Source organism: Carassius auratus, unplaced genomic scaffold (genome assembly GCF_003368295.1).
Source record: "Carassius auratus strain Wakin unplaced genomic scaffold, ASM336829v1 scaf_tig00011294, whole genome shotgun sequence".
Classification (NCBI taxonomy): domain Eukaryota; kingdom Metazoa; phylum Chordata; class Actinopteri; order Cypriniformes; family Cyprinidae; genus Carassius; species Carassius auratus.
The window spans coordinates 936,994-953,006 of NW_020524189.1; the positions used below are offsets into that span (position 1 = coordinate 936,994).

At 36.3% G+C, this 16,013-nt stretch overlaps 1 protein-coding gene across 1 annotated transcript; it reads right to left on the reverse strand.

Annotated features, from left to right (window-relative positions):
• Positions 1-2,202: 2,202 nt before the first annotated feature.
• Positions 2,203-6,989, reverse strand: LOC113073071 (arylsulfatase A-like). The gene is made up of 8 exons (XM_026245974.1): positions 6,638-6,989; positions 5,463-5,703; positions 5,124-5,342; positions 4,346-4,515; positions 4,147-4,271; positions 3,920-4,047; positions 2,939-3,041; positions 2,203-2,851 (listed from the first exon to the last, which is right to left on the reverse strand). The coding sequence occupies exons 1-8, from the start codon at positions 6,859-6,861 to the stop codon at positions 2,556-2,558; spliced, it is 1,506 nt and encodes a 501-aa protein (XP_026101759.1). The 5' UTR covers positions 6,862-6,989; the 3' UTR covers positions 2,203-2,555.
• Between the last annotated feature and the right edge of the window lie 9,024 nt (positions 6,990-16,013).

A 16,013-nucleotide genomic window follows, 5' to 3' on the forward strand; every position in this document is an offset into this window, starting at 1 on the left:
TGTGTGATTCATCCGGTTGGCTATGATATAGCACAGTCCTTTGGGGATTCAGTCAGATAATATTTCTCCATCTCTCAAACTTGACAGCTTACCATAGTCTGCTGTCTTGTATGATCTTCAGGTTGCATTGAAACTTTTAAGCCATGCTTTCAACATTTGCAGGTAGATATTTCAGAGGGATGCAATACTTATAGACTGTAAGCATACTGAATGCAGGAGTATTTTACCAGTGGACTGGACAATTTACTTCTCAGTTAATTTGCAGGACAAATGCTGCTTCACTAAAGAATAAAAATACCCTTATTCAGTCCCGTGAAGCAATGAATAAGTGAATGTCATTTATGTAGATGCCATGTGATTATATAATAAGCTCAGGACACTGGAAAACAATCCTTGTGTATTGTTTTGTCGCTCTGAGTCAGTCACAGATGCTGATCGGTAGATGCGGTGTGGTTGTTCAGCTCTCTTAATTCTAACTAGCCCTCGTCCTGACCTTGACCTGCACTGCTGAGACTAAACAGAGCAGATCCCCCTGCTGGCTTCACACAGTAATGACCTACAATAACATTTACCTGATGAATGCAATCCAGGGCCATGCAACAGCTCACAATCAGAATCATGATGTGAAGACATTCAGGTATTATTACAGGAAAATGTGTGTAGTTCTATTTAAAAATGGCTTGATGTATCCGATATGCTATATCTGGTACATGCATAGGTCAAAATTATGAAGAGATGGCATATATACGACATCCTGTCAGGTAACTTACTGTTTCATTAACTAGAAATGAAAGGCTGCGTTTGGAATGAAGTGGAATATTAGCATACTGCATACTACATACTTTGTAAACCTCATTACATTACAGAAGTCCGTCTTAAGATTTATCAGTCTGTCAAAATAATAAATCAAGGAGTTGACAAAGACCACAGCTGATATTTCATGTACTAAATCCTGCATTGAGGAATTCAGCATCCTGTTCTTTGTGGTTTTTAATATTGCACATTTTGGCAAAACATCTGAATTTTTCATGCACAACACTGCTCTGGGGTATACTACAGTAGTATGCATAGTATGGTAGTATGCTATTTTGCACACAGCCCAATGTTCCCTGCACACGTGACTGTATGCTCCAGCAGCCTGCAATCTCCGTCCATGGTTACCCGTTCATTTGTGACAGTGATACTCTTACGGAAGGAGATTTAGGTTTTAAACGTGTCTTGTTTTTGGTTAGATTGCTGTAAATATTTTAGTCAGGATCACCACGCTGTGTCCTTTCTGTTGAGTATGTTATTGAGATTACAATGTAAATGTAAAAGAAATAAGATATTAATAATGTTGACGATAGCAATCTTACAACCAAAAGCCAACTGTGATGGGGTGAAAAGATATAAATAACTTTGAATTAGTATTTGTATCTTTCCTTTATCTGCTTTACATCAGTGTACATCTGTTGTTGGATGTGTGTAATAACATGCAGTCGCTGAGGTTCTAACAATCACAAACAGACATGTTTCGAATGCACAAAAAAAATCATCCATCATTGAACCGAATGATCAGCAATTTTGTCTCATTTATGAACAAATATGAATCGGAGCTCTAAATCCTTAGTTATGACTGTTACATGACATTTTTATTGTGCGTTCATACAATAAATGAATATCTTAAATATTTTAGCCTTCACTTAAGCAATTTGTAGTGACAAATTGGCTGTGAAACCCCTAACACATTCAAGCAGAGCATCTAATACTTCTTGATCACTTAAGCTTGGGTAGCTGAAATACAATTACAGGAAATACAAAGTTCTGGACTAAAACGTACAGAATTCAGTCCTTCACTGTATAACGGAAACAGCTTCAGTATGACAAAACTATGTATCTTGTATCTTTAAAAATGACAACTTGTAAAGAAAAAACGAAAAACATGAAAAAAAAAAAAAAATCTCACTGCCTTGTCATGGATTTGGTCTTATGAATAAAATACTATATGCTTGATGTCACCAAAGTGTTTCGGAGCAGTGTTATTTTTAGATACCATTATAGGATTTTATTTTAAATTATTTTTAAATGCGTTGCCATTCAGTTAGTTCAGCCTTGTATACTGTAAGTCCATAGTTCTTTTACTACCTAAATATCACTCCATAATACTGATATTGAATGGATCTCAAAAGACAGTACGACAAACATTCATACATTTGTGCTTAACAATACACTGTTAACAGCCTATTATTGTATCGGTGAACTAGTAAGTCACATTTTGGTCTTCAAATTGAGAGATAACACTGTAACAGTAACACTGTTTTTAGCATGCATACAATCATTCCATGCACTAATTGGAGTATTTGTAGACAAAAAAGCAACAGGATCAACTTGATTTTTTATTAACTCTTTTCATTTGTATTCCTTCAAAAGAACTTAAACCGAACAAGATTCTAGAAAAGTTCAGGATTTTTTCCCCTCGCAAGAAAATCAAGTAAACCCAATCGGTCTTTCGGAGTGCTTGTGAACTGGAATTTCAGGTTCCTGTGACGGTGCTGGGATTTGGCAGTGTGCTTCCATTAAAGTGCAGGAGTGCAGTGGCAGCATTCAGGTTTAGGGGTGCAATTAGGAACGCAGCAGGGCGCGAGTGCAGAGTCTATCCCTTTGGCAATCTCACTTTCTCCAAACACCATAGAAGCCTCAAAGTGCTCCTTGATGGCCTGGATTTGCTGGAGCACAGAGTCCCATTCGGAACTGTTAAGGTTATAGTATTCTGAGGGGTCCGCCTCCAAATTATATAGTAAAGGAGGATCATGATTCAGGAGGGGAAGTGATGAGCAGTTGCTGTCTGAGGTGCCTCGACTGTGATTTGCACCTGAGTTCAAAGGTGGAAAAGACAAAACAAAAATAGACAAGGAGGAGAGGTGAGGTTTATATAGAGTCCAAGAAATGGTGAACTTACCCTGTGTATAGTAATGTGCCTTGAAATTTTTCCATCTCACTGCAAACACGCCATGCTCCTGACTTGGAGAAGTCGGGTAGTAAAAGATGGTCTGTCTTTCACTCTGAAACAATGACATTTTGGCCCTTTTTGGAGGAGTACATGCAGATTCAGGTTTATTTGTCACTTAAATATCTTTACAGAGGTAGAGAAAAAAAAATCATAAAAAGCTAGACAGTAGTACAACAGAGTAGAGCAGGGGCTCAAAAAACTGTTTTTTAAAGCACAGGGTCAAGTCCGTGCTTGTTCAGGGTAAAATAGTAATTACGTAAAATAATGACAGAAATATTTGGTAAACTATTTCTTTAACCGTTTTAAATGGTTATGCATAGTGTCTCCAAAATCTATAATGGAACAATACACTATAAAACAACTGAGATTCTGTGATGCTATGGTCAAAGGAATATGACTGATGGATGTATACGGAGGTTAACTTCAGACTGAAAGCAAGAATGATTCCTGTATGCTTAGAGAAATACCTAAATATAATTATACATTACTGTTCAAAAGTTTGGTGTCAGTAAGATTTTTCTTTTTTTTTTAAGAATTTATTTTGTTCAGCAAGGACGCATTAAATTGATCAAAAGTGACAGTACATAGATAGACATTTAAGATGTGTGTGTGTATATTATAAATTAAAATCAGCATATTAGAATGATTTCTAAATGATCCTGTGTCACTGAAGACTGGAGTAACGATGCTGAAAATTCAGCTTTGATCACAGAAATAAATTACATTTTATAATGTATAAATATAAAAATAATACTTCACAATATTAACATTTTGTCCTGCATTAAAATAAATGTTGCCTTTGTGAACATAAAACACGATTTTAAAAGTCATGTTTCAGTAATCTTACTGACCCCAAACTTGTTAAAAATAATGAATGTATGAACTGTGTTTAAGTAAATATATTTCACCTTTGATCATGTGTTCTCTTACCGGTCTGTGGTACAACAGGATGTTTGTCATGTCGAACCCGTCCAGTTGAACATCAGGTAATGCAGCTCCAGCCAGTCGGGCGAAGGTGGGCAGAATATCCAAAGAGCTGGCCAGAGCACGGGTCACACCTTTGAATCATGGGAACATATAAATTAAATCGGTTTCATAAAAACATTGTAAATTTCTTGTTGCTGGATTCAGACGCAGGTCTGTTCAACTCTTAGCACCTGGTTGGATGGATCCAGGCCAGTATGCGATGGCCGGCTCTCTCATTCCTCCTTCATAAGTGGTGCCTTTACCACATTTCAACAGTCCTGCGTTTCCCCCATGAGACTTCCGCATGAGCTCTGGTCTGCGAACGCACACAAATATAGATGTTAAGGCAAATGGAAAAACGTAAAGCATGGACTAAGGAGAAACACTTACCCGTTGTCACCAGTGAAGAAGATGAGAGTGTTGTTGATCACCCCTCTCTCTTTCAGAGTTTGCAGAATCTTCCCCACAGTGCCATCAAACTCCATCAGAGCGTCACCGAATGGCCCACGAGGAGACTTCCCTGCATAGTCTGCACCTGCATACTGAGGGTAGTGTGTGTGCTGGAGAGACAGACACCAGGCAAAGAGTCATTAAGTACATACTCTGAGTGGGTTTATACGAGATCGTAACACTCTGGTCAAAGTACATTTTGGAAATCTTTCAAGAAAGACCTACTAACACTATCAAAACCTTTAGAAAATCAGTGTGATTTCAACTTTTGGTTTTAATTGTGTTTATTTAAATTTAAAATGGGGGGGGGGGTAATTATTCTTTATTTTAATTATTCAAATCATTATTTATTAGTCTTAATTATTTAGTTGATTATTATTCAATTCATAATTATTTTCCTGTTCATTCTCAGTGAAGAACTACACTACCCACAATCCTCTGACTCAGAAAAGTCAGTGTTACTAAAGAAATGGGGATTTAACAACTTTAATTTTTGTATATTTTAATATTTTGTAATAAACAAAATTTATGAATAAAATATAATATATGTTTTATATAACATCTATATAATAATAAAAAAAATATATATATATATAAAAATATAAATATACACACATACACATTATCCAGAATTCTATTCAAACTCCTTTAGAGACATGCAAGCAAATGCATAAAACATTACAAAAATGATTTGCTTAAGATTGTAGTTTTGACTCACATGTGAAGGATAGTACAGGAAGAACGGCTGGTTATTCTGGACAGCATCATTGATGAATTTAGAGGCAAATTCGCTGTATTCCTTCTCAAGCTGCAGGAAGTCTGCAGGCTGCCGCTTGATATTCTCATTACTCAGGAGAGGTACAGTCACAACACCCTGATCACAGAAGCCATAGCACTTCACATCCGGAGGGAAACACACCAGATTCTGACAGGGACCCTTTGATAAAGAGAGAGCAACAAATATAATCCAATGAAACTGCATTACAAACATATATTAGAATAATGCTATGGAATTTCCTTTTGGTGAAAACTGAATATTTCAAGCAAACATAATGACCTGGTCGTGTGAGTATGGAATACCGAGATAACGGTCAAAGCCCTGTCGGGTGGGCAGGTAAATGCCATTTGGCCCGACGCCCAGGTGCCATTTGCCCACTATGGCTGTAGCATAACCCCGAGATTTAAGCACCTCTGCAACAGTGGTCTCGTTGAGCGGGAGACCCCCATTTGAGCCTGGATAGAACACACCAGGATAAATCCCGGATCGAGTCTGATAGCGACCCGTTAACAAGGCTGCCCTGGGCCAAAAACAGTATGCAAAAAAGAATGCTGTGCATTAGTATAATAACAACTTGTCAGGATGAGGGTGAATTGTAATCAGGCTGATCTTGCTTCATTCATCATAAGAGAAATGGAAGGTCAAGCTTAACATAATAAGCCATTAAAAAAAAATTAGGTCATAATATTTCTTGCATACAGAAAACAAATATGCTGTGCTTAATATAATTGTTTTATAATACTGCAGAAAAAGTAGGCCTATTAGTAGGACGCTTATAGTTTCCAAAGAAAGTCGATGAATATTACCCTGTATTCTGGCGCCATCTTCTGTGCAAGACACTAAACGATCAATTATGGATTATGTAAAGTCGGTGATTATATAGCTTACCAATTTGGCAATAAATCAAGGGACAATGTTTTTCTGACAAAAAAATAAAATAAATAAAAATAATATTATATATATATATATATATATATAATTTTATTTATATATATCATTGCATAAATAGTAGACCAACTAATAATACTAGGGCTGGACTAATGTGTGTGTGTGTGTGTGTGTGCATCTCGTCGCTCCATTTGAAAGCAGGTGATGGGGATTTAGCGGTAATCACGGAACCGGTTTTACCGACGAGATGCACACTCGATATATCGTCCAGCCGTAAGTAATACAATAAATTACATCTATAAGAGATCTAATCAATTAATAAATCAAGAAAAAAACGGCCCGCCTCAAACTACTACATATAAACTAAAAATAATATTTTAAAAACAGAATTATTTACAATTTCTTAAAAAACAAAAATTGGAAGCTGGAAGGGGATTCAAAAACTCTCAAAAGCAGGTGTACAAATGAATGCATAAATAAATGAAAGTATACTGTTAATAGGCTGGATAACAGTTGGATTTGGTGTTACCTTTCTCTAGAAACAAATATGAAGGATTTGGTTTTACCTGGAGGGGCTGCACACGGGGCTCGTGACATAGAAGTCGGTAAACCGCAGTCCGCCGGCTGCCAGTCGATCTAAATTCGGGGTGAGGGAGCTCGGGTGTCCGAAACACCCCAGATCACCGTAACCCAAGTCATCGGCGAACAGCAGCACAAAGTTCGGCAGCGATGCGCGAGCACACCGAGCTGCGATCAGTGCAAACAACACGATTACTCTCATTAAATCCATAATCTGACACGTATATCACAAAATCTCTACTATTTAGGAAAACGTTATTGAAAGTTCCTGCTCAGTTCATTTCTGCCAGACTCCGAGGCGCAGATGGCGTGACTCTGCAGCCATTCACATCCCGCAAAAATAAAAGTCTTCTTCTTCTTGATTAAGGCTGGTGGCATAGGCCTACAACTTCAAGCCATCTGTTGGTTAGGAGTGTGGGCCAAGTTCGCTAATTCCTTTTCCTGATCCCCCTAACACCTATATTATTTTATCTAGATCAGTCATTTTCAAATAAAGCATTACAAAATTAATACATTCCTCATATGAGTTCCTCTGCAATATGTTTATTAAGTCAAACTTCATCTTAATTATTTTCAGATTACAAAGCAACATTCTTCTTTCACTGTAAAATGTGTTCCAATGTTTCCTCTTCATCACAATGGTCACATTTTCCTGTCTGGTGTTGCCTTGTTTTATTCAAGGTACTATTAAACGCAGTAAGTCCAAATCTAAGTCTAGATGTATAATTGATTCTTCCTTTCTGTTTCTCCTTGTCATTCTACCTTTACCGTATACATTTCTTTGGATTTAATAAAACCATCTCTTTGTTCTTTCTTCCTCCCATTGTTTCTGCCATCTCATTTTCACAATTTTGAATAATTGTTGCATGTGAATTATAATATTTTCTTTTTCTTGTTACATACTCCTTTCTTTATTTGAGCAACAACATTCTTCAAAACATCTCAGTTTGAGTTCCACTGAAAAGAACTTCGTCAGCATCAGCATGGTGATGAGTAGGCCTAAATATTTATATTATTATTATCCATATTTGTGCGAGCTATGCCTCAGTTTAATGAGGGAAGAAATACGACATGACGAGGACAAAAACAAATATAACTCGCACTGGACTATAAGTCGCATTTATTTAGAACCAATAACCAAGAGAAAACATTACCGTCTACAGCCGCGAGAGGGCGCTCTATGTCTTCAGTGTAGACTACAGGAGCACTGAGCAGCATAGAGCGCCCTCTCGCGGCTGTAATGTTTTCTCTTGGTTCATTTCTCTCGGTTCATGTCAAATTAATTTTGATAAATAAGTCACATCTGACTATAAGTGGCAGGACCAGCCAAACTATGAAAAAAAGTGCGACTTATAGCCTGGAAAATATGGTATTTAAAAATCAGTAACAAAACTAATAATAACTAAAATATTTTGGCATTCATGCAAATATAACCCTTACCATTGAAAAATCAAGCGTTTATCAAAGGGGATCATTTAAAATGGCATGCCTATGTCTATTATTTGTATTAAAGAAATTAAATCTTTTTTGAGAAATGCAGTGGGTCCAAAAATGTTAGACCCTAGCCTATAGTAAAATACCTTTGCATTCTTTATACAAATTGTGTTATTATGATTATATCATCAATATTATAAGAACAGTTTTAGTGAAAAATCGAATTAATATTTAATAATGATTTCAGTATTTGTTAGTATTTTATTAGGCCATAATCACCTTTTGCTTTAATAAAAGCAGCACTCAAAATTATATGAAGGAAATATATGGTAATAATGTTTCTAAGAGAGTTGACGATCTCAAAGTCTATGGTCACAGTGTTTTTAACACCGTTAATTCATTCATTAATTGATGTCAGTTAAGTTTTTTTGTATAAATGTTGTGTTTGACCAGCCAATGGCAGGTGATCAGTCTGAAATAATCTTTGTGGTTTTGGGGTATCTGCAGTCTTTTGTGGAAGTGACTGTCAACAGGGGTCGCTCCTGCTTTGTGTTGATGCACATGGGACTCATAAACTGTATTTTGAGAGCAAATGTGCAATCTCATTAGAAATGGCCATCTGTTTGCAGTTCAGCTCTCTACCACTGTATGTCATTGTTGCATAAACTCACTGTAGTCTGAGCACACTGGAGCTGCAGACTGATGGCTTCGATCATTATTAATATCTCATTAGAGGCAGTGAGAGCAGGGCTGCGGTGTCCGGCCACCGTCCTTTACATCACCCTGTGCCTGCTTTGCTTGTGATACAACGTGACAATCAGCCAATTAAAGCAATGGGGGATAAAATGGATTGCTCCACTAGGAGGAGGTGAACGTCAGTACAGATTTTCAGGGAGAGAAGGAAATCTAACATGCTCTGCATTTGAATTGCACTGTCTTCACAGTTCACTCATACAGAAGTGAGAGATGGGAGGTGAGACGACACACTTACCTGAAGAAGATTTCAGTGCAGGAGTAAGAAATATTACAAAATCAATATGCTTGAATTAAGAAATGACAATATATATATATTTGTCAGACTTGAGGAATTAATTAACATAATGGTCTCTGTTCAAAGCATTTCATGAATACTAAGATTTATTATGCATGAACCCTCACTCTTTTGAGAACACTAGATCAGTGTTTCTCAAGGGGCCGGGGTCCACTACAGACTCTCTGTTAATTTCCAAAGGGGCTGTAGGATGATTTAAAAGTATTAAAATTGATACATTATTATCAATATATTAATCAAATTCAAATTAATCTCTAATAATATGAAATTAACATGATAAAAACACAACATCTTTCTTATTTCCATTAATATCCATTGATTTTATTGAAGAACACACAGTTAGCCTACCTAACTTCTAGGGTCACAGTCATGATTCATGATTAATTCATTAAATGTATCAATGTTTTTGAATATTGTGTTGGACAACAGAGGGATTTCAAGAGGAAAATGTTGAAAACCACTGCACTTAATGGTTCAATTAAAACTGAATCAACTAATAAATCACCCTTCATTGCCAACCTTTAGACTTACTGAGGAGAGTTCTACTGTTTCTTTTCAGTATTCAGATGTCTTTTGGTTGTTGTAGAGATCCTTGGGCCTTGGATTTAAATTGGAGGGACCTGAGAAATAGAGACCAGAAAATTATTACCATCTACCACTGTGAAGGTTTTAGCAACATGATTGTGTACCATTGCAATTCCTGAATCTAGCAGACAGGTTGCAGAATTGAAATTTGATTTAGACTGTAAGGACATATTCAAAGAAACTTATATGCCTTTTTAGCAAGAAAATAAAAGTTAGTAAAAATCTAATAACTACACTGAAACTACAAATAAAAAAATATATATATTTTTAAGATATAGAAAGTCTATTTCAAGATGCACCAAATATGAATTGTTTTGACCAAAAATACAGTAAAAGCAGTAATATTGTGAAATATTATTATAAATTAGAATATATATTTTCTATTTGAATTTATCTTAAAATGTAATTTATTCCTGTGATGCAAAGCTGAATTTTAGTGTCATTACTCCAGTCGTCTGTGTCACATATTCCTTCAGAAATCATTCTAATATGCTGATCTGCTGCTCAAGAAATATTTCTTATTAGCACAGCCTGCTTAATATATTTTTGAGAAAGCCATGATACATTTTTTTCTTATTCTGTGATGAACAGAAAGCTCAGAAGGACAGCATTTATTTGACACGCTTGTGTGATTTGCGTTCCTGCATTAAATGTGAGGGGAGTGTTATGTGACCCTCCACTCCTGCTCATAGTGCTCAGGGATCTGCGCATTGATAAATCGTTTTGATTCACCATTCACTTTCACATGCCCATTCAGAGATGACCTACATTCAGTTTGGCGCGAGTGTGTGTGGTATTAGAGTAATGAATGCAGGTGGAGAGAAACTGAGAAACCGTGAGATGCTCTAAAATGTCTCCCTTTTGCCCTCTGCTGAAATATTCTCTCTCTTTCTCTTTTGCATGCCTGTTTGCTTCCATCCCAAGCTGTTTTATTATTTTCTATTTATCATCTCCAGAAAAGACAATTATCTTTGCCCCAGTGACTGGCGGCCATGTTAGATGACTTTAACTGAGTCTGGCTGGGTTCCCGCTGGCGGAGGAAGAGCAGGCCCTTACATTACGCCTGCATCGCCACCGATACATTTGGCATGCCGCATTGATTTTCAGGGCATTAAATCCTGGCCCGCAGTGTACAGTCAGCTTGGATACCTGAGGAAAAGGATACTATCTCATCATCTCACCGTATTACGTAGCCAAACCTCAGCCACTTGACTTCTTTCCTTCCAGGTCATCTTTTGATCTCTGATTCCGTATTAATGAGTTCGTTAAGTAATTGTGAATAGAGAAAACCTGACCTTTTAGATTAGCTTTAAGTACTTAAATATGCCATTCCAAAGGAAGTCTTCATATTTCACCAATGCAGGAAGTGAAGGTTTTGTAAAGATCAAAGATCAGCTGATGATAATTTTCTGTAATAAGTCCATGTCTGGTACTTCAGCAGCCATTTGTATTGTGTGTGAGTGATTTAAACATGCTTTAGAGAGTATCCTGCAGACAGATGCTCATTAGACTCATCAGGCTTTGACTATCAGCATAATGTCTGGTGCACTTTGCAGATTTAGTCTGGCCAAAAAGTGCCCACTTAAGAATCTGACTTGCGTGTAAATTGATCAACCAGTTTGTTTTTATTTATTTATACGTAACTTATGAGCAGGTAAATTTGAAATTGATGATGAATGGTAATGTAAATAGGACGGTAGTGTCTGCAAGTGATTGATTTATGGACAACCTTTATTTATTTAAAAAAATAAAAATTAATTAACCTTAAATACACTAGGCAAGTCACTTAAGAAAAAGTTATCATTTTCAACAACAGTCAGACATTGTGTGGCAAAATAGTGGAAATTACGTTTTCCATCTTAAATGTTTATTTTTTTTCCATTTGTAAATGTAAATATCTTATACATTTTTCTTTTTTCTTCCACACAGACATATAGACAGATAGATACATTATATATAATATATATATATATATTACACACACACACATTCCATCTATAACTGTGTATTTGTACATTTTAAAATACATTTTAATTACTTTTTAAAATACAACGCTTAAAAACAGTATTGAAAACAAGTAAAAATTTATATTAAAAGCTTAAAATATTTCAAATAGATTTTGACAATTTTTGTCAAGACCCCCGTTTCTTTTTGTTGTGCTCCATTTAGGTGCTTTTGAACATGCAATATGTTAACTGCATCACATCAGAGAGAGATGTACCAGAAACTGGCCTAAAATTGTACTGAGATTCTGATTGATTACTTGGCTTGTCAATCATTCAACCACCTACAGGTCAATTTTGAAAACATAGTATTCAGACCCAGCCAATCAGCATCAAACTCTCAGTTTTACATCACCCATAGTGTTATTGTGTGCACAGTGCATCAGACGTCTGTGGGCGAGTTGTGCTGTCTGAGACTGACTCTGGATGCTCATTAGTGACTTAAGGGAGTTTTAATGCTTTGTTTCAGTTCTCTGGGCTTCATTTTTCTTTTAGTTCTGTGTCTGTCTTAGATACGTTGTTTAATCTCTCAGAGCTGAGCAGAGTTATAGATGGCATATTCTGTAATTGTATGTCTATTAGTGGAGCTAAAGCAGAAGCACTCAAAGACGTAAATTGTGAAACAAAATCTGTTGTGTAACCTAAACTAAGACAGTGATCTATGTTTATTATGCACAAATTACAGTCTTTATGATGTTGGAAGCGGGAGCCGCCCGTTTAGAGAAAAATGCAACTCTAGCATAAAAAATAATTACTCTGGACAACCATTTATCTGGACCTTATATAGAATTTTGTTATTATTTATGTATTTAGCAGATAATCCAAAAGATAGAAAAATATCATTTCAACAGAGGTTGTCTGTTTTGAAATGTTTGCTACCACTTTTTTATTGCTTATTTTATTGCTTATTGTTACCGCATTCTTCAGGTTAAGACTTTGTTGTAAACTATTACTTTTCAAAGTACTCTGACTTCATAGTTTTGCCTGGCAAATGATAAAATCTTGCATAATATGCTTTCAGTAGACTTTGAATATAGTGCATTAGTAGGGTCTACTTTTTTTGGTGCCTTTTACTGTTTTTTTAAATAATTAAGGTCATATGGAAAAGAGCAGTGTAAGCGTTCTTTCTCCTTTTTTTTGTTCCACTGAAGAATTAACAGGTTTGGAATGACATGAGGTGCGTAAACAACAAAAGTACTGTGATTTTGGGGTGGACTATCCCTTTTTCTTCTTAGAGGTAACCTGCACTGCAAGTGAAACAAGGACTTTTGGTGTATAGATCTTTTCAGCATTAAAGCACTAATGAAGTCGGTCTTTCATGAGACAAATAGATGAAGAGCCATTCATATGCTTTACGTGTTTACTGATGTATGCGAAGGGCCTGAGTTTGCCTTTAAATAAGAACTTTATATTCAGTGTGTGGCAGAGTCTGAGAGAGAGAGAGAGAGATACAGAGAGTGAATATCTGCAGGGCTTCAGTCACACTGAGAGGAGTGCTGAAGAGTCTGGTCCATCTTTATCAGTCTCAATCAATCAATGTTGCCAAATGCATTGGACACTGGCCAAACTGAAACGCAATATGTCATAAGTATAAGTATATATTGTGACATTGTAAATCAATCGATCACCAAACACCATTTATCAAAAGACCTGCATTCTGCTCAACTAATTATCAATGAATAATTGAACAAATATGACGAGAGAAAGAGAGGAGGGATCTTAATCTTAACCTCTTTCTGACTCTCTCTCCTTGTCTGTTCTTGGACAGCAGATAAAGCTGTTGAATAATTCAGGGCGTATTGAGTACCTCCTTTTGGCTGTTAGCTGCTCTTTGGCATGCGGAGAGAACAAGTGCTTGGCACTCTGGAGGGAGAGAGATACAATCCTGCTGTAATATTATGAGTGTATTGTTTTACAGGGGAAAATGTGACCTAAATGTTGAAAACGAGGAGCAAACAAGGTGGTTTGAGGGTGAAAATAAATTGATGTGCTGTATCAGAGAGATCTAGAAAGCAAAAGTTTTGCAATCATTCAGCTTGATATAACAGTTTGTCAATAAATCCAGTTTGCAATGTGCTGTTTTAAACTGTAATATTATTTCTACAATATTATTGTTTTTACTGTATTTTTAACACATAAAAACAGGCTTGGTATATGCATAGAAGACTTGTTTAAAAAACGAACAGACATTTGTATTTGCTGATTTTATGTATTCAGCCCTTGTATGTATTTTTTTTTTGAGAGGAATAAGCACAAGGCTGTAATAGAGATCTCCACAGTCCGTTCAATGGGTTGTACAGTCTTAACAGTCTCAAGTCATGACTAAATTTCACAAAATATTTTTCTGGAGCTTCGTGGTATACCAGAAATTGTTTTGTAAAGATGTGTGTTCACTATTGTATCAGCACAAATATCAAAAGCAATGAAGAAAGACAAAAATACAACACACTGAACAAACTGTATATCTCTGTCCTTCACAGACTCATTTTCATTCATGAAAAAAAATGATATGCCTTCTACCCTGACTTGAATGCAGAGGATTTTCTGTTTGTCTGTAACACTGAAATAAACTCTGATCCACTATTCCAGTGCAAACATAGTCCACTTCCATGATGATGCTGGTGGTGATTTAAATGTTCAGATTGCTATCTGTCCCAAATGCATCTTGGGCACTTGGCCTTTTCACGAATCACGATCAATAAAAATGACATTAGCAAGTCTAAGCACACCCTTTTATAGCAGCATTAACAGAGCGCTATTAACTTCAGGTACACCTCATCAGACTCTAGTTACCACACCTCTCTTCTTAATCAATGACTGCAGGATCATGGGTGGAATCAGGAGGCCTAGATGATAAAATGAAGGTGAAATTACTAAATCTCAGCGGAATAACCTCTAAATCTTACTGGAAATGTCCACCGTTTTACAGCAATATTTCCAATTTCATTTGGCGATTCATTCAATAGAAAAAGTCCCATTATAGTCCCTCATTTTGTGCCAGTCAAAATCAATTTTAACTGCACATTACGGCTTAAAATTAGTCTTGTAGTATCCAATGATACATCAAATACGTGATATTTAAAGCTGATGGGGAGACACACTCCGAAAGGTGTACATTAAACAGAACACACACCTGGAGTGACAAGCTGGCCGACAGCAACACTGCTGTGTATCAAATCAAACACATGCTAATATTCTCACGTCCGTCAGACTGACACATGATTTGGGTGGTTTTATTGTTCCACAATGTTTGAGTCTGTTACGTGAACAAGCAAACAGTGTTCGCTTCGATATCGGAGTGATGCTTGGGGTGACCCAGAAATGACGAAATGTCAGTATGCGATTTTGAAAGAAAATAAAGAAACGCTATGAGGAAGACTTGGCACACTGACACAGCAGTGATAAAATGTCAGAGTCGAGAGCGCGAGAGAGAGAAGAAATCTCTGGACAGGTTCTGCAGCATGTTATGATGGGGGTGAAGAATAGTAGAGGCAATATTTTTCAGGGCCAGGTGACAAAAACGACAGCTCTGACCTTTAAATGATGTAAATATGAAGACTTTGACAGAAAGCAGCACTGAACATACTAATGTAGGGAATACCTATCACACAGATGGGGAACTTATTTAAATAAATGTCTTTAAATATTAGCCATTAGCTTGTTTCAGTTACACTTGGGCTTCATCTGATATTGCGGTTTGTACGGTTGCATATGACTCCTGCAGACATGGGAAATAAAGTCATAACTGATTAATAAAAAGCAGACAGATTTCAAGGTCAGTGTGTGTTATTATTGTAGTACTTTAACGGGTAACCCCCAAGGCTCTGTACTTGGGCCAGGTTTATTAAGTGCTTTTTGCTGAGCAGTAGGTCTGCACTTTGACAGAACGTTTTATTTTGTGTCCTTATGGGCACAGATATTTATAGTATTTTTATTTATAGTATGTTTGCTTATTATTATTATTATATTTGCTACAGACTGGATGATTCCTAATCATGTTGCTTGTTAAAAAGTGTGCTAGTACCAAGCAATCTGACACTAAAACAGGTGAAAACTCCCATGAGGGGATCATGGGAAATGTACAGTACTTTACACTGGAGAGATGGCTGATGGAAATTCAGCTTTGCATCACAGAAATAACTAATATTTAAAAAGATATTCAAATAGAAACCATTATTTTTTATTGCAATGACATTTTGCAAGATTACTATATTTTCTGTATTTTTTTAATCCAATAAATGCAGCCTTGATGAGCATGAGACTGCTTTAAAAAAACATTACAAGACTTAC

Excerpts from the sequence above, each read along its gene's own strand:
- LOC113073071 (XM_026245974.1), bottom strand. The coding sequence starts at position 6,861 with ATGGATTTAATGAGAGTAATCGTGTTGTTTGCACTGATCGCAGCTCGG. Across the intron at positions 4,516-5,123 it reads TCCTGTACTATCCTTCACAT|CACACACACTACCCTCAGTA; the intron begins GTGAGTCAAAAC and ends CTGTCTCTCCAG. Across the intron at positions 3,042-3,919 it reads TCCTGTTGTACCACAGACCG|AGTGAAAGACAGACCATCTT; the intron begins GTAAGAGAACAC and ends TCATTGTTTCAG.